At 54.7% G+C, this 19,087-nt stretch overlaps 1 protein-coding gene across 1 annotated transcript in view; it reads right to left on the bottom strand.

The window, feature by feature from the left end:
• The window catches only part of EPHA8 (EPH receptor A8), an 80,403-nt gene that overhangs the window by 15,737 nt on the left and 45,579 nt on the right, over window positions 1-19,087 (bottom strand). Inside the window, exons 4-5 of the mRNA XM_090023664.1 lie at window positions 7,932-8,087; window positions 6,132-6,467 (exon numbers count right to left, since the gene is read on the bottom strand). Of these exons, the coding sequence (XP_089879790.1) occupies window positions 6,132-6,467; window positions 7,932-8,087 (492 nt within the window). The remainder of the gene's footprint in view (window positions 1-6,131; window positions 6,468-7,931; window positions 8,088-19,087) is intronic.

The raw sequence follows: 19,087 nt of genomic DNA, 5'->3' as shown, positions 1-19,087 counted from the left end.
CAAAAGGGGCGGGGGTGTAGCTCTCTATGTGAAGGAAAGCTACATGTCCCTGCAAGCTGATGTTGGCGACCGGCATGGACAGCTAGAGACCCTCTGGGTAAAAATTCGTGGGGAATTCGGCACAGGGGACACAACGGTGGGAGTCTACTACAGACCTCCCACTCAAAGTCCCGAGCTTGACCAGGAGTTTGCCCGGGAACTGACTGAGGCCGCTCGCTCCAGGACCTTGGTTGTCATGGGTGACTTCAATTACCCGGACATCTCGGGGGAAGATCACTCAGCTAAATCCGAGCGGGCGCAAAGCTTTCTCTCGTGCGTGGATGACCTCTACCTGACTCAAGAAGTCTATGGGCCAACGAGAGGCAAAGCGCTGCTTGACCTGGTACTGGCTACGGGGGACGACCTAATCGGCAACCTAGTGATCGATGGGAAGTTGGGTGACAGCGACCACGAGCTGATCACCTTCACCATCCGCCGTAAAGCTGGCAAGTCAGTCAGCAACACAGAAGTCTTTGACTTCAGAAAAGCCGACTTTGACAAGCTCAAGAGGCTAGTCGGTCAGGCCCCCAGGGACCATGACCCCAGGGGGAGGGGAGTTCAAGAAGAGTGGTTGCTTCTCAAGGAAGCGATCCTCAGTGCACAAGCTAAATCTATTGCAACACGGAGGAAAGGCAGCAAGAAGGCACAGCAGCCCCCCTGGCTCTCCAGGGACCTAGCGGACCTACTGTGGCTAAAAAGGAAAGCCTACAAAGGATGGAGGACGGGATTCACCTCCAAGGAGGATTACTCCACGCTGGTCCGGTCCTGCAGGGACCAAACCAGGAAAGCCAAGGCTGCAACTGAACTCCAACTAGCTTCAGGCATCAAGGACAACAAAAAGTCCTTTTTCAGGTATGTGGGGAGCCGGAGGAAAAGCAAGGGCAATGTTGGACCCTGCTAAACCAGATGGGGCAACTGGCAACTGACATCCAGGAAAAAGCCAACCTATTAAATAGGTACTTTGCGTCGGTCTTTCATCAGTCCCATGGGACGCCCATGCCTGCTATGGGACAGGGAGATCCGGGTGATGGGGATCCCCTACCCTCCATCAGTGCTGACCTCGTGAAGGAACACCTTGAGAAGCTGGAGACCTTCAAGTCAGCCGGCCCTGACAACCTGCACCCCAGGGTACTCAAGGAGCTGGCGAGCGTCATAGCCCAGCCCCTGGCACGGGTCTTCGAGAGCTCCTGGCGCTCTGGTGTAGTGCCCGAAGACTGGGAGACGGCCAATGTGGTGCCGATCTTCAAGAAAGGGAGGAGAGTGGATCCGGCTAACTACAGGCCCATCAGCCTGACCTCTATCCTGGGGAAGATCCTAGAAAAGTTTATTAAGGAGGCCATCCTTGAGGGACTGGCCCAGGCTAACATCCTAAGGGATAGCCAGCACGGGTTTGTTGCGGGTAGGTCTTGTTTGACCAATCTCATCTCCTTCTATGACCCGGTGACCTATCACCTGGACGAGGGAGAAGAGGTTGATGTCATATATCTTGACTTCAAAAAAGCCTTTGATCTGGTATCCCACGATCACCTCTTGGCCAAACTGGCCAGTTGTGGCCTTGGCTCCACCATGATCCGCTGGCTGGGAAACTGGCTCCGTGGTCGGACCCAGAGGGTTGTGATTGATGGCAGTCACTCATCGTGGTGCCCTGTGACCAGTGGGGTCCCTCAAGGCTCTGTCCTGGGACCCGTACTGTTCAACATCTTCATTAATGATGTGGACATTGGAGTCAGGAGTGGACTGGCCAAGTTCGCCGATGACACCAAACTTTGGGGCAAAGCATCCACGCCAGAAGATAGGCGGGTGATCCAGGCTGACCTGGACAAGCTCAGCAAATGGGCAGATGAGAACCTCATGGTGTTTAACACCGAAAAATGCAAGGTCCTCCACCTTGGGAGGAAAAACCTGCAGTACCCTTATAGGCTCGGCAGTGCTACGTTGGTTAGCACTACAGAAGAAAGAGACTTGGGGGCCATCATTGACCACAAGATGAACATGAGCCTGCAATGCGATGCTGCGGCTAGTAAAGCGACCAAAACGCTGGCGTGCATCCATAGGTGCTTCTCGAGCAAATCCCGGGACGTCATTCTCCCCTTGTACTCGGCCTTAGTGAGGCCGCAGCTGGAGTACTGCGTCCAGTTTTGGGCTCCAGAATTCAAAAAGGATGTGGAGAAGCTTGGGAGAGTCCAGAGGAGAGCCACGCGCATGATCAGAGGTCAGGAAAACAGATCTTACGGCGACAGGCTGAGAGCCATGGGACTCTTTAGCCTGGAAAAGCGCAGGCTCAGAGGTGATCTGGTGGCCACCTATAAGTTTCAGGGGTGACCACCAGGATCTGGGGGAACGTCTGTTCACCAGAGCGCCCCAAGGGATGACGAGGTCGAACGGTCACAAACTCCTGCAAGACCGTTTCAGGCTGGACATAAGGAAGAATTTCTTTACTGTCCGAGCCCCCAAGGTCTGGAACAGTCTGCCAGCGGAGGTGGTTCAAGCACCTACGCCGAACGCCTTCAAGAGCAAATTGGATGCTTATCCTGCTGGGATCCTATGACCCCAGCTGACTTCCTGCCCTTTGGGGTGGGGCTGGACTCGATGATCTCCCGAGGTCCCTTCCAGCCCTGATGTCTATGAAAAAAAAAAAAAAATGTCAAGAAGTGAGTGAAAGCAGAGCTGGCATTTCCTGAGGGGTGCTGGGTGCTCTGAGTCTAACGAGGGGTGCCTTGGCTCTAAAACGTCTGACAGCCGCTGCTCTACAGGTCTGGCTTGGCTGCGGCACAGGCTCCAAGGAAGCACTGTCCCTAACAAGCCTGAACAAGTGAGAGCAGACGGAGGGAAGCTCCACATGCAACGTGGTGCACCCCAGGGGATCCTGAGCTCCCAGCTTTCTGTGCTCAGGCCTGTGGTGACATAAATCAGTGGTGTGCGACTCCTCCCCAGATGTTCCTCCTGGTTGGGAAGGATCAGCTGTTCCACACCCAGGCGTGTGCCATGAACTGCACTGGCATTACATACATGCGGGGAGCACCCAGACTCACCCTTGTACCCAGTGAGCTTGAAAATACCCTAGTGAAAGGAAAGAGCGTGTCTATACTACAGTAACTGCTGTGTAGTTTAAAGCTATCGGAGCTGGCTCGGGTACAGATAGCAGTCAACCCCTGGCAACACAGCCGGCTGCAAACGGCAGAGGTAGGGAGATGCTCAGGCAGCCAGACTCTCGGTGATACTGCAGCTAGGTTGTTCTTGCCATCTGAATGAGGGAGATCAAGCTGGGCTACCTCCACGGTGCCTTCACAATGTAGACATACCCCACAGCTACGCAGAAAACAGCCCAGGACGCGGCAGCACTGCAAAACGCGGTTCACACACAAACCATCAGCAGTGACACCGCAACTCTGGGCCGTGCCTGAACTCCACCCTGGCATTTCCAGACTCCAGAAACTATCCAGTGATAATCCCCGGTGATAATCCCCTGCAGGGCTCAGGACAAAGTTGCTGAATGAGGCAAGAGGATGAGGGAAGGTGAAAGATGAAGCACTACCTGCGTGCAAGTGCAGTGACAGGCTTCTCTCTAGGCTAGACATCATTGCAAGGATGCACATTTGTCCTTTCCAACAGGAAGCCAAAGCTCCAGGTGCAGACAGGATGGAGTCAATCCTTGTGTTGCCTCCCCTGCTAGCTCCAGTGAATATTCCTTCGACATCGTGTTGAGTCTCTGCTCTCTTGTGTATTCAACTGGACCCCAAGTCCCCGCCTTGCTCAGCACCGGGGAGTCGTCAGGTTGAAAGCTCCCCGCAGGCCAGCGAAGGATTGCTCACATTCATAGCGAGCGAGCTGTTTTGTGCCTTCAATCCCAGGCCTCCTCTCTTTCCCTGCAGGGTTCCTTCGAACCCCGCTGTCTGCCAGAGCTGTGCTGTGGAGCAGGACAGCTGGGATTCTGCACAGATGCTGCCGCTAAACTCCAATTACTACTGAGGTACCTGGCCCTGCTGGTTTCACGATGCCTGCTCAACAGTTAACTTCCAGGAGGGAAGCTACATCAGGAATAGTCCACCTCCCTCTGTGCAGCCAGCCAACACGGACATCTCCGGAGCGGCCCTCCCAATAGCACAGGAGGGATGCAGCTGATCAGTGCCAGGAGGGTGGCAGGGCGGAGGTCTACAAGAGAAAGTTTACAACCAACTCCCTGGCTGGGGCTGGAGCAGTGCGACTCCTGTGATGCCTCCAGAGCTACTCACAACTGCCTCCCTGAAAAACAGCCCTGCACTTGTCTCCAAACAGTGCTGGGTGGATGGGAGAGGCAGGCCCCTGCCCTGGGGTAGTGCCTGGATGGACCTGCAGACAGGTCCTGTCTTCTCCAGGCCCTGGGGGACTGCTGGGAAGACCTGTCTGGGATGTGAGGTTGTTTCTCAGCAGGAGATTTGAAAAAATAAGACATGCATGAGAGAGGCTTTCCCTAACAAATGCTGCCGTCACCTGCCAGCGGCCGGCACTGGTGGGAGGTGGAAAGACAGCACTAGGCAGGGCATGAACTTCTGTCTGGCCCTTTGGGATGGGAGGAGAGGGCTGGGAAGGAGCGGACCTAAAGGTTCGTGCTCCTTAGTGTCGTTCATCTACACGCAAATGCCCTGTGTGCCTGTGCCCCTGGGGCGATGGGGTGCCCCCGCAGCAGGACAGATGGAGGGATAAATGGAGAGGAGGCAGCCTGCAAGGGCTGAGCGAGCTGAGAAGGATGAATCTCTTACTCGCGGAGGTGGGTGTCTGCCAACAGCAGCTCTGCTGCAACCCACACACTGCTCGTGTCCCTCATGCCAGCATCACAAGGGCTAAGGAGATGCGCACAGTCCCGCTGGCCCCATCTGAAGTGGTCTGGGTTATTTCTCATGGACCCCTGTGTGGAAATTACTGCCATCTCCACGGGCAAGCCACATCTGCCCTCCAGCTCCACACACAAAGACCAGAGAGAGGTCATTAGCCATGTCACTCTGAAGTCTAGCAGAGGTAGAGGTACCCCTTATAGACTAACTGAACCAAAGACTTGTCAGATGAAGTAAGCAGCTGTTCAGGAAAGTGTATGCAGCTCTGATTCAGTTAGTCTATGCAGTGCACCTCTGCTCTGCCCACTGTACAAAGAGCATGTGCAGGGAGACCCTGGGCTGCCTTCAGCACCAGAACATTGGCCCTGCAGGCAACTGTTCGGCACAGAATAATAACGTAACGATTGCTGTGTATGTACTGGGCCAGACCCTTGGTCCACCTGGCCCAGTCTCTGGTGTCACAGGGCAGCAGAGGAGGCTGGAGGGGAGAGTGAACTGGGTCTCACCAGGTTTTTTGTCCCATTTCTCTCTCTTGCAGCCTCCAGTATTTCAGGTCTAGGAAGCTCTGATGCAGAGGCCGTGCCCCTTGCTCCTGTGCTCAATAGTGACTGATGCCCTTTTCCTTCAAGAACGTGCCCAGGCCCTTTGTTAGCAGGAATCGGGATCAACTCTCCACTTCCCCTGCATCGGGTGGCAACAAGTCCTGTGGTTTAATTATGTGTTGCATGAAAAAGAACGGCCTCGGGGGTTGGACCCAATGCTCTCACGAGGTCCCTGCCAGCCCTAATGTCTATGCGATCTGTAGTGTTCATTTTAAACTGACTGCCCACTTGTTTCACATTGTGATGTGACCCCTTGTTCTTGTATTGTGAGAGGCCGTAAATAATAAATCCCTACTGACTTTTGGCTTTGACATTTAGTATTTTGTAAACCCTTCCCCTCTCGAGTGTCTTTCCTAAACCAAGCAGGCCTGGTCTCTGTAGTCTTTCCTCACATGGAAACCCCTCCAGACCGCTCATGATCCTGGTTGCCCTCCTCCAGTTCTTCCATCTCCTTGCTGCAGTGTGGGGACCAGAACTGGGCAGTGTGCAAGGTGTGGACACACTGGATTTACAAAGGGGCACAACGCTATTGTTGGTTGTCTTTACAGTTCCCCTCCTGATCACCCTTAGTTTTGTGCTCGTCTTTGAGGGCTGTTGGCTCTTCGGGAAGAGGTGCAACCAGAGCCAATACCAGAGGACCTGGGCGGCCATGCTGTCTGGTGATGTCCGTTTCTCCTACCTGCCTGGTTCGTGGTGATGTTGGCCACTGCGAATCTCCTGGGCTCCAGGCTGAGGTCAGACACCCCGTTGATGGCCTCCACCCAGAAGGAGTAGTTCGTGTGGGCCATGAGGTTGGTGACAGTGAGGCCCCCCTGCACCAAGCTCATCTGCTGAGGGACGAAGCGGATGCCGTTGCTGCACGTCTCGCACTGGCCCAGGTCCCACGGGCAATGCCTGCAAATCACATTGTACATGATGTCGGCTCGGCCTCCCTTGTCCAGCGGCGGGCCCCACTCCAGCGTCACCGAAGTGCCGTTCACACTGGAGATCAGGTTCACGGGAGTAGAGGGGGGGCCTGGAAAGAAAGCAGAGATCCAGGCAGATGGGAAGGGGAAGGGGCTCTGGGAAGTGGCATGGTCCGAAGCCCCCCAGCCCAGGGGTGGCATGCTCTGCAACAGAGGACAGAGACCGGCAGGGCGACCAGAGGAAGACGTGCCCTGTGCATCCACGGGGGGAATATCACTGCAGAGACGCGGGCTGGCCAGAGGAAGACATGCTCTGAAGAGAGAAAGCAGTGATTGAATGGGCAGATCTGAACGCAAGGAAACCACCTGTCTTCCCTGGCATGTCAGCAACTCACAGATGATCGGCCGCTTCCAGAGACAGCACACGCCTGTGCAAGGGAGACAGGCTGGGCTGAACAGGAAAGTGTTCCCCTTCCTGACACGATAGAGACAAAAGTATATGCTTTAGCACTGGAGACAGGAAAATTAAACAAGAACATCCTTTCAACAGCATCATCAGTGCGCGCGTGCACACACACACACACACACATTCCCCAGCAACCAAACACATGGATGCAGAGACACACACAGCCCTTCCCCAGACACACACACCTCTTCTAGAAGCACAAGCAGATATACAAATGCACACATCCCCCAGAAACATGCACAACACTGGGCACACAGATGGATGCTCTCACACAAGTACACACAAACACTGCCCCCCCCCAGAAACACACACATCTATAGGTACAGGGACATGTACACACTCATCCCCCAGAAGCACAAATGCACAGGTATACAAAAAACACTCCCCCCACCCCTGGAACCACATATACACATCACCACACTCAGCCATTCCTCGGGGCCACACGCCCAGGCACACAAAAATACACCCAGAAGCACACATGCACTCCTCCCACAGATGAAGAAGCTCATATGGCAAAGAACCAGAGCGAGAAACTTGCCACTGACAGAGACACAGCCTGCAGGCTCCCAGAGAGCCCGAGACGCACGCGGCCAGGGATGCAGCCTGCCCACGCGGATCTACAAATACACATGCACCTGTAGCAATGCAGGCACGTGTTCACACCTCCTCTGCACAACCACCCAAGGAAAACCCTACGCAGACCCCAGGGCACCCGGCATGCAGCTTGCAAGGCCCTGTCCACACTAGGAGAAAGGCACAATAGCTAGCGTGCCCCCCCAGCTCCTGCAGGCCAGGCACCCTGCAGCTGTAATGAGTGAGCTAGTTGTTCAGACGTGGGGGTGGGCATGCCCCCCTGCTGCCGTAAGCACCTGGCAAAGCTCCCACTGACTCCAGCGTGTCTAGGAATCGGTTCTTGCAGTTTTTAACCTGTTTCCCCCGGGGACCAGCACATGCATAGTCTCTTGGTGCATGGGTGGCTCTCTCCTGCAACCCCACCCCAGTGCTGTCCCCCGGGCACATCTTTATCCAGGTTCTGGCCCCTTCGTGCCCCTCTGCTGTGGGGCAGGCGGGCATCTGGCCAAAGCTCGGCTGGGTGGAGGATACTCACGGGTGCAGGCTGCCGACGGAGCGTCCTGTGCTGCCCGGTAGTAGCTGCTGTCACAGCGGCACACCTGGGCGCCCCGGCTCTCCGAGTGACTGTGCAGGGGGCACTTCGTGCACAGCTGGTCGCCGGGGGCTGACTTGTAAAAGCCCAGCTCGCAGGCTGCAAAGAAAGGAAGGGGAAGGGGTGTGAGGGTAGGGCTCAGCGCATGCACACTGGCTTGGTCAACCCCACCAACATGGAGCTGAGCAATCCCAAGGTGAGATAGTTTGGCTCCCGTCTTCCCCGCTTGCTCTCTCCTGGGGGACCCTCTCTGCTGGAAACACTGAGACAGCTTCCTCTTGGGAGTGGCGAGGGATAGTGGGCTTCTGACACAGAGCTGCTCCAGGGACGTGCCTGGCCCTCTCCACTGCTGGCTGCTCCTGCCTCCCCGAGCCGCACAGTATGGGGCAGGGGAATAGACCTAGCAGGAGCTTGGGGTAGGGCGAGATTCCCTGGCCAGCCAGGGGAACGGGGGCTCCTTCCCTGCTGAGAGGAAGGAAGGATGACCTGGGCTGTGCTCTGCTACAGGCTTCCCCTGGTATTTCATGTGCTGCTGGCTAGGTAATAACACACGAGGACTCCACGACAGTAAAGCTAAACTGACTCGGTATTTATTGCGACAACTGCATACCAGTGCCATGATACTGCAGCCTGTTCGGTCTCCCATTTCTGCAGACGAGCTGGCTCCAGCATCTTGCTGGTGCAACTGCTGTTTGTGGGGAGTTGCTTTCACCCTCATTCATCCACACCCTTCCTGTGCTCCCCCCAGGTCCCATGCCAGTGCTATGGTTTTCCTTTCAACAGTTTTTATCCTTGTACCCTGTGACATTTGCTGGTTTTGTGTTGCTCACATGCCTCCTTTCCTAAAGCCAGCGCATGGCTGAAGGTGCTTCTAAATCCCCCTGGTCCCGGCCTTTGCCCAGTTGGTTTAAGGAGTAGGGAGCAGGCATCCCCTGCCATCCCACGGGTGTCTTTAGTTTGTCTCCACCACTACCCCGGGTAACCTCTGTCCCGCTGCAGCCTCTGCCACTGTCGTGGGGCTATTTGGTGGCTGGACCAGATTGGCTCACCTGTGCAAAGGTGCCTCTGCCTTTGGCTGACCAGCCCACTCCTTCCCGTGTCCCTGGGAGGGTGTATGCCAAGGAGGGACCCCTTCCTCTCTCGTCCTGCAGCAGTGGGCAACAAAGCCATTCTTTTCCCCGTTCCCCGTGCGCCGTTGCTACATCTGCCTTTTGTCTTGTCTGCGAGACAGGCACTGGGCCCTGGCGCCTGCCTTCTCCATCACCCCGTCTCCATCTCCTCCTGGCGTCCCGCAGTGTACACTGGTCTCTACTAGAGGCTGTCTTGGTTCAGAGCCTTTTTCTGCGCGGGGCCGGTCTGCCACACTTGACGTCGAGTATTTGTCTAGGGTTAGATCTGCTGCTCCCAGCAGTCTTGTGGGTGAATTATATGCCCCACGAACACATGACCCATCTCTAAGGGACCGCCACAGTTACACGTGGGGGCCGTAATTCCCGGCCCCGTTATACACATACCCATCTCCCCGCCCGTGTTTTGGTTCTGGGTAAAAGAACTTCCTCCTGGCTGTCTCCTCCTCTGTGGGCAAAGCACTCGCCAAACACCGTCGTCATCTTTTCCCCAGTGAAATAGCAAAAAAATTGTCTCTGCATTCTTACTTTGATCCCCCGGAGTCATGTCCTTTATCCCTGACTCCCAGTTCTATAAACGTGCTCATTTTTGCTTCCCTGGTTGTGCAAAGGTTTTTGTCTGGAAACCCAGCGTTCCCAGGGGCCTGAGTCTTTCCCGTGTTGCAGTGCCATTTGTCTCTGGTGAACTGGTGATGGCTGAGTTGCTAGGTGCTGAGTTGTTTTCCTAGCACTCACTCTCTTCTTGGCTGTAGGCCTCATATGACCCGAGTGCTGCCACCATGCCCAATGTCCCCCTGGCTTGGTAATAACATGAGAGGGCTCTGAGCTTGCACAAAAAAGCTGGCTCTTTATTAAGAGAACTACTTGGAGAAGTGCTGCAAAGGCAGGTAGCGTTCTCGCTGTCACACACAGTCACTTCTTGGTGTCTCTAACAACCGGCGGGTTCCCTGAGGGTTGGCTTGGGAGCTGTAGGCGATAATTTTGGGGGTGATACCAGGAAACTCCACGCACTGGGGAACTGTGCAACAGCTCTGAGTACATGATGCACCTCATGGCTGCAAGAAGCAGCAGCGAAGACAGTGCACTTACATAAGGATCCCGGTTGCTGCAGTCTGAAAAGCGCCCCTTTATGAACATGCAGAGCTCGGTGCATGAAACCTCCTCCAGGCCTCTCCCCCTGGCCAGCTGCACTTCCCTCCAACCTCCGTCTGAAAAGTGCCCAATCCTCATTGTTTAAACACATTGCATTTTCAGACGTGACTAACCTAGCAAAACGGTGATTTTTGGTGCTGTTTCGTGATGTGTATCGAAACAACGTATAACGTGTACAAGCGCCCAGGGCTGGGTCGCCAGGGTAGGAGGTGAAGGAGTGACATGGATCTGTTATGACACCATCCCCAGTCCCCTTTTCTGCCTTCTCCCACGGCCGGTTTGGGAAGGAGTGGAGATGCCCAGGAGTGCCTGAGACCATCCTGGATAAAAGGAGAGGAGTCCGGGGAGAGGGCAGAGACCAACTCAAGGCTGGCTCTGCTTCCTCCCTCGTGCCTCCTAGCTGCGGACCCCTTCTCTTCAAGCTGCTGTCAGCATCTCCTGGAAGCTCCTCAGAGACATCTCAGCTCTGGAGTGAAAAGAGAGAGGAGCTGGAGGTCCAGAGCTGCTGAAGGAGGATCTTCTCCCCCTCAGCACCAGCCACGGCTGCTTCCCCCTTTCCTGCGTGCGTGCGTTCACCGCCTGTCCCAGCCCCAGCTCCCAGCGGGCTGCCAAAGAACAGCTCTGGCCCAGGGAGCAAGGTCTCCTTCACTCATCCCTCCCTGATGGTCTCCGGGTGAGCAGAAGCAGGTTACCTGCAGCCCCTCCGTCTTGAGGTATGCTCGGTAGCTGCCCCCAGTGTTTGTCTAGTGGTAAAGGCCACTCACGGTTTCGTTGGGAGTGCTGCGATATTTGCTGCTCCCCAACTGCAGGAGAACCTCAGCTCGCGCTGAAATACAAGACAGTTTCTGGCTCTCTTGGTTGCAGAGGAAAGCCTAAAATTGGGACCTGAGCATGGTCCCAGAGGCTTGGAAACCAGACAGCAGGGGCAGAGACACAGCTGCTTCAATCCCAGGAGCTTTATGCAATTCCAGGTAGTTTCAGGGAGTGGGTGGATGATTTTGGGAGGTGTAGGTTCGGCCACACTGCTTGGGCTCCTACCTCTGGGAGAGCTGGCCTCCGGCTTTGTTTCCTCGGGGCAGCCATGATTACCAGTACTCACCTTCCTCTTCAGGACACGGAGAGGCTGATGCTGTTTTGGTGGGTGACCTCCCACAGATGATCCTACAAAGCCAGGCTCTTCCCTCCCAGGCCCGAGAGCAGGGCACTCTCTGTCCCCAGCCAGAGCTGGCAGGAGGACAGTGCTTGTCCCCTGGGTCTGTGCTTTCTCTCCAAGGCGCTGGAGCCGATCCCCAAACGTTTAATGAGGGGCAGCGAAGTCAGAGCCAATTTGTCACTGCCTGCGACTCCCATCTACCTGGCGGGTAGGATGGGAACACAGTGCACGACAGATTTTCATTGAGCGGGGATTGTAATCGTTTAGAATTTAATGTTGTAAAGAAATGTTAATTACCTGTGGCAATGAGTCGCATGTATTTGAGATGTAGTCAAGGGGAAAATCGTGCTAAATTACCACTGTTTATGCATATTCCACATCAAGCGCAACAACGCGGGGTGAGCCGAGGCATGATTAGCTGTGGTTGGTGTGAGCACGTGATGGTGTCTGGACTGGGGACATGTCAGACATTGGGCCTTATCCATCGAGGCAGCCCAAAGCAGCTGGAGCAGCCTGGGGAGTCTCGGACCAGCCCTGTGCTGGAGCTAGAGGGCTCCAGTGCCAGGGCCGGGGTCTGAGTCCAAACGCAACCCTGTCCCGATGCTTTGCCAGGCATGTGGGCAAATGCTGGTGACAGGCTGTGCTAGGCTTGAACCTGGGGTGCCAGATGGTATAAACTTTGCTGTGTTTCATATTTCCCCCAGGTGTAGAGGGATGTCTTCCTGCCATGGGAGATCACAGAGCAGGGTGGGGACCTGTGCATGTTAGGACTGGCAAGTCTTATTCTCACTCCTCTGTCTCTGGGCCAGCAAGCCCCCAACATCAAGGGGAACAAGCATTTAACAAGCCAGGAGAGAACTGGCCGTGGAGAGGGGTCTTCCAGAACTGAACAGGCAGGAAGAAAGAGGGCTCTGCCACCCTTACCCTGACCCCCATGGGAAGCAATGGGGATGAGATCCCAAAACCCCCTTGGAAGATTCAGCCAAGGGACAGGGCCAGAGCAAATGTTTCTTGCCCTGTTCAGTCCAGTTGCATGTTGCCATCTGCCAGGAGAGCTCTTTCCGGAGTCACCTAGGACAGGATGGGATTTATTACTTACTTCGCTGTATTTAAATCCCACTGGCCAGTGTGCCGGGGTGCAAACAGCCATGTGCAAACCCCACCTGCCAAATAAATGACCAATAGTCCCCACTTCTCCACCTGGGCTTCCTTTCTGGAATGATAATGGCTCCTACGGGACTCACTTCCTCCTGCCTTGCCCTCAAAGCCTGGGTGCACGGGCAGGCCTAGCAATGTTTCCTGGGATCCACGGTCTGGGTTGCACTTCAGCCTGGTTCATATACTGAGGAAATCTGCCATGGGAGGGCACAGGCCATGCCAGCAGTCACTGGGGCCAGGACCTTGCATTGAATACCAAATTTCTATGCAGTCTTAGGGTTCGAGGAGCTGATGCACCCCAGATCTCGGCTGTGGCGGTCCATCAGCATCACCACCCAGCTTTGCCTGGGTACTGCTTGTGCCCCCAGTGAGGCCTGTGGTCTGCTCACCTCCTAGGACAGCAAGCTGCAAATCTCGAACAAACATCTCAAAGTATTTATCAGAAGCAAAGGTCAGCTGCTGTTACAGCCCCTTGCTGTGAAAACCGTGTCACCAATCGCACGCATGCACACGCACATGCATGGAGCATGCACAGCTTAACGCACATTGGAAAATTCCAGCTCCAAGCATTTCTGGCTGGCCTTCAAAGCATACCTGCATCCCAAAATGCCATATAGTTTAGGTAGGTCCCCGGTTATGATGCATGCACATCGTGGTTCCTCCCACGTGTCCCCTATTGCTGTGAGTGGAGCCAGTGGCACTTGGGATCCTCTCTCCCCACCCTTCCCTATCTCATCAGCTCCAGGCTCCTCGTCGCAGCCCCCCGGAGCTGACAGTCTTCTATCAATAAACAGAAAGTGTGGGAAGGGCTCTGCCAGGCCATCTGTAGCTTGGTCCATTTGTTTCCCTCCCTCTCCATCCTCTGGGGACAGAATAACATCTGCTAATAAGCTGGCAGGATAGCAGAAATGATAGATGAACCTGTCAAGGAAAAGATAGCCAAGAATGAGCCGCTCTGCAGTGTCCAAGTTGGTGTTTGGGGGTAGCGCTCTGCATATGGCAGCAATTTGGGGAGAAGGAGAAGCTCCTTTTAGAGTCTCTGGATGTGGAGCAGGAGCTTGGGGCTGGACTCCGTCTCCCCTCATTTCTCCTGCACAAGCATCCCAGACAAGCCTGTGCAGGAGCGAAGGACATAGCTGGGTGACAAGGAGTAGAAAGGACACCAGGCTCGGCTCTGGGAGCTGGTTTCATGGACTCTTTCATTTACTGGTCAGTCAATGAAGCAGCAAGTGCTGGACATCAGCAACGGACGGAAAGGGAAACACGTCCCATTTCTGGGCACCCGTGGGTACCAGGGCCATATGCCAGCAGCCAGAACTGGGCAGCGTTCCCAGGAGACAGTTCTTCCAAGGATAACGATGGCATCGGGGAGTGTTTCTAGTGACGACCTCATCCCTGGCTGGGTTTGACAGTGAAAACCAAGTGGCACCAAAGCCTTGCCTCTCCCACTGGACTCCAAGGGCTCCATAATCACAAGAAACGTGTCAGGGAGACCGACATGGAAATAAGCCACGTGGATGTCAGCAGCTAGGATGAAATTTGGGTTATGGGAGGTCCCGACAGCAGTGGGTGGCAGTAGTCAGTGCTAGGTGCTCTCCAGGCTTTGCACCTCCAGTAGCTCAAGTGTTGATGCCTGATCCATGCATGTGGCTACTCTCACCCCTTTGCACTTCGGCCACCAGCTGTTTCTGGTTCCTGTGACCTGTGCAGCTGACTGTCACCTCTCTCAAGTGGAGATGTCACTACAGCCCGAGGGCCTCCACCACAAGGGCTTGTTACACTGCAGCTTCACAGCTGCTACCCCTAGCCCTCGTTCACGGTCCCACAGCCAAGTACGGATGCCAGCCCTCCCACAGGCTTACGTGGCTTCTGGGCACCTCTGAATTGGACACAAGGCTGGTATCGGCACAAGGCCAGCCCTGCACAGCCACTCGGCCTCCACAAGCTTCCTTCACCAATGTTGCTCCCAAAACCCCTGCAGCCAGCAGCCCCCCTTCCACTGCATGCAGTGGCCACAGCCTTCCCCTGCCTGTGATCTGAATGGTGCCCTCCGACTGCTGTGTGTTGCTGCCCTGTCTGCTCCCCCACTTCAAACCAGCCCACCCTCCTGTCACTCCTGCCTTGCACCGGTGCACCTCCCGGTCCCTCTCCTCCAAGCAATGCAGCCAGGAGACGGGCGCCTGCGCCTCGGCCTGGGCACAGCTGTGCACAGCATCGTTCACCTGCTACTCAGGCTTCTGGCATCACCCCTGGCCCAAAAGCCACTGGATAGTCAGACCCAGAGAAACACTGTGACTCCTACCTACTATACTGCATCCGCTTGGTTTAAGTTGGGAGTCTGTGTTTACTATTGTATGGTGAATATTGATCAAAGTGTACAGGCCTATAACAAGTGGGAGCATCTACTGTGTGTCCTCGTGGGCCTTATGGCAGCAGGGAGAGGCACTGTTGCCATTAAAAAAAGGATAATGGAGAATTTGCTCCTGTGCGAGCTTGGCAAAGCTTAGGAAACCCTGCGTGTGGGATTGCCAGCCAGTGACACGTATGCACAGAAAGGGCATCCAGCACAGCTGCCTGCCAAGCGGACAGCTTTCACAGCCCACCGGTGGAAAAGATTGGGTCCCGGAGGGCCCTGTGCTCGCAGCTATGAATGGAGAAGTGGTTTGTTTTTTGTAGGGTGTAAACGGAGGCCACTGCAGCACAGCTGGGCTGTGGCCCAGCCTGAACTGTACGGCCACCGGCTGTGTTCTCAAGTGGAAGGGAGAGGCCTGGGGCACGTGTCCTTTTTTCCCCGTGTTGTGAATTCAGTGCTGGCAGAAGTTGCAGGGTTTGCAGCTCCTGCAAAGAAAAACCTCTTTAGCCACAAAGGGGCACAGCCCAGGCAAAGCTTACCCCAGCTGCAACGCCCCTCTGCCATGCACGAGTCCTCTCTGCGGTCAACAGTCAGCGCTCCTGCCCATCCACTTCGGGGGCTTTCAGCAAGGGGGCCACAATGACATGGGAGGCGCCTGCTTTTGTGACAGCCAGGTTGTGGTCTGCTCATCTGTGAGCCAAACTAAACTACGTCCGAGCAGTTTTACTTTAATGCATCAGGACTTTTAAAGCAGCTGGAAAACCCGCTCGTGCAAACAGTCACACCTGTGCAGTGCAAGAAAGGGCAAAAAACGTGGCATGTACAAAGGCCCACGGCGACTGTCTGGGGCTGGCGGCTTTCCAAAGATCCTTCTCTGCTTTTCCCCTGTGCTCAGTTAGGCCATAAAAAACCCTCGTCTCATAGCTCCCTAGCCTCTTCCACAACTGGCATCGCTGTGCCCCAGGCTGCACTCATGTTGCCTAGATGTAAGGGATGGGACAAGGTGCAGGGCAGGGCAGACCCACATGCAGAAGGTCCAAAACGGATAACAGTCAGACAGAAAGTTATAGCCAAAGAATAATTATGGCAGGAAATCATTTTTCATTAAAATAAATAAATAAATGTCATGGAAAAATTCCATATTTTGTAGGGAAAAAATCAGAACCCCTGACCCCTCAACAAGTCCATTCAAAATGTTAGATTTTGGTTAAAGGAAAAAAAAATCAAATTTGCAGAATTTTCTGACCCCTCACATAAAAACTGCTTTATAAAATCATGATGTTTTTACTAAAAAGAAAAACCTCAAACACTTTCACGAACAAGGTTTTTAAACCTGGCATTGCTACTTAAACCCGGTATTTCTTTTTAGTGGCAACGGGTTAAGAAACACCAAAACAAAGTCGCCAAGATTTTGACAAGTAAAATCCACCCCAATTTTGCTCAATTTACCATCAAAACCAGTATTTTGGGTGGGCCAGAGGAGACCATGTGAGGTGCTCTGTCTGCTCCCAGCTTCAACCCATAACCCACAACTTCCAGGCACGAGATCAGTTGTGGCCTCCCTGGCTCCTAGCCCTGGTGCTTTGGCATCAGTACTTAGTCTGAGGCTTCACAACCCATGAAGCAAGTGACCCCCCCAGGCATTTTTGGGGTGCCATGGTGTATGCCGTTCATTTCTGAGGGCACCAGAAGCTATTTGCAGCTGGCTCTCTTTGTCCTGGAGGTTTCCAGGCAGTCCTGGCCCTTGGTGTGGGGGGAGCGGGCTGAGCGACGCTCTGTCGAGAGTGATGAAGTCCTCTCATTCACTGGAAACCTGAGGCCAGTTCAAAAGCCATGGAGGGACTGAGCCCCGAATCCCCTGTGCTACAGGCACATTGCAGCATGCACAGGAGATGAATGGAGTCCCTGAGGCAGACCCAGCAAAAAGCTGGCCCTTGCCAGGGAGCCAGCGCCAGGCTATTGAGCTCGGTGATCAAAGGGCACTGGTAATGCTAGCAGCGGGGGGCTGGGAAGAAGAGGACCAAAGCCTTGAAACTGGAAACAAAACCCACTCATCTCCATTTTCCAGGCCCTTCCTATCCTCTCCACAGCCTCCCCAGCATCCCTCCGATGCTGTCGAGCTAACCTCCACTCTGCCAGTGACACCACCACTTTGGGTTTAGGTTTTCCAGCCAGCACTTCCACGTGTTCCCCCTCATATATCCTGCACACATGTCCATGCCTCCTAGCCCTCCAGATCCTGTTCCAGGCTCTTCTTTGCCAAGGTACCTGTGCAAAACAGCCCTGGCTGGACAGCCAGAGCTGTAGACACAGTCCACCCCCTGAGCACGGCTTTCTCGTTGTCACCTCCTGTTCTCCTCTCTTTCCGAACCCACCTGATGCCTCTAGTCTTGGAGTCCTATAAGCTCCTTTTGGTCCTCACTATGCTAATTTTTCCTTTCAATTATTATTTACTCATTTTGCAATAGCACCTCAGAGCCTCGCTCATAGACCAGGTCCCTGTTGTCGGAGCAATGTCTTGGACAGCGAGGGCTTGGGGACAGCGGCTGTTTTAGCGCTGGCCCAGCAGGGCTCTTACCATGCAACCGACCCAGACTAGCCTCCGATTTCTTTATTAAACTAAAGTATTCCTGCTCTTGAGACCTCCACTGCCAGGCGCTTCCTGACGAGATCTCCAAGCCCTGACATGCGATTCCAAGCCTCAGCCCAAGTGCTTTGGGAAGGGCCAATGCAAGGGACTCTGCTCCTGGTCACAAGTCAGCAGCCCAGCAGCCTCTCTGTCCTGCCTACAGCATCTTACCAGGGACAGGGGACGGATTATGTTGCTGGGAAGGAAGCTGCACTGATGCAGGACATGGCCAGTGCCCTGGAGGTGATGTGGCCCAGAGGCTTCCAGGGATTTTTCATTATGTAGCAGAGTGAAGCCTTATCTTGTCCTTGAGCATCTTCCCCAAGGAACAGCTGTGGGGGCTGCCATCCCCATGCCCCATGCTGGACCCTGCCCTGCCCATGTTGGGTCTGAAAGGTCTCTTTACTGCCTATACTAACTAGAAGATGAAAAGAGGCTGGAAAGCCAGAGGCCCCTGCAGCAGGAGGTCTACAGCCACTTTGCCCTTGTCACGCTATGCCGCGAGGGCAAATCTATAGGGGGCCGGGACTGACAACACGGACATGAAGGCCGGACAGGAGCTGCGATGCATGGGCCACCTTCCCCGCAGACTCCAGCCCCCAAGGCACAGTGGAGGGAGGAAGAGGATGGGCGCAGCAGACTTTTCTGCCGGCCACTTCCAAATGCAAGCGGGGTTGCGGCCCGGTGAACGCGACAGGGAGCAACGCGGTGGCAGAAGGATCGGGCAGCCTTTGAAGAGCGTCCAGGCAGAGGAAGGAGAGGAGGGAGCTGCGTTTCCCATGCCATGAAGGGAACAATAACCACCTTCTTGCTGTGAAACAGGAAACTCTCCAAAGAGGCGGTGAGCGGCAGCGGGGCCCGGGCAGAGAAAGTGCTGAAAGGGTCGATGACATCTCGCCAACCAGCAGCAGAAGTTTCCCGTTCCCAACCTGCTACCTTTGATCTGCCTCACTGGGGACGCGCGCAGGGAAGTCTACAGACGCCCTGTGTTGGAGCCCAGCTGCTCGTGCTTGGAGGCACAGGATGGGCTGGGGCTGGAGTGCTACCAAAAAAAGCCTCGGAGGGTTTATAGGGCATTGCACGGACATGGCCCTGCACACCTGGTGGATGTGACCCGTCTCCTCCTTTTTACAAAGAGCTTCTTAGTTCTCTGTTCAATTTCTGTCCATTTCTTTATGCAATTCAATATTTCTTTTTTCCAAAGGAGTGTGCATAAATCCCAATTTGTTTCATACCGCTACCTGCTATCGGCCTCTTCCAGAAGGGGAAGGCTCTTGTTTTCATGCTCTTGCTTAAGGAAAGTAGGGCCTGCGACTGCAAGGGTGCTGGGAGTCTGCACTGCCTCCTGGGTGGTGACTTGTTCAGCCCTGCATGTCACAAGCTTCAACTTGAGTTAAAACTGGGCAAAAACAACAGAGGAAGTGTCCAGTGGAGGGTTGGTCATTGGCATTGCTGCCTGTCCCTTGCTTTCCCTCCTTCCTACCAGCCCAAAGTGCTTTGCAAACCTGGATGCAGTTAATCAGAGAA

The sequence above is a fragment of the Crocodylus siamensis genome, chromosome 12, assembly GCF_052110815.1.
Source record: "Crocodylus siamensis isolate JL-2025a chromosome 12, ASM5211081v1, whole genome shotgun sequence".
Lineage (NCBI taxonomy): Eukaryota > Metazoa > Chordata > Crocodylia > Crocodylidae > Crocodylus > Crocodylus siamensis.
Note: the sequence above shows the minus strand (reverse complement) of the source record. Positions and strands in the feature narration are given on the sequence as shown.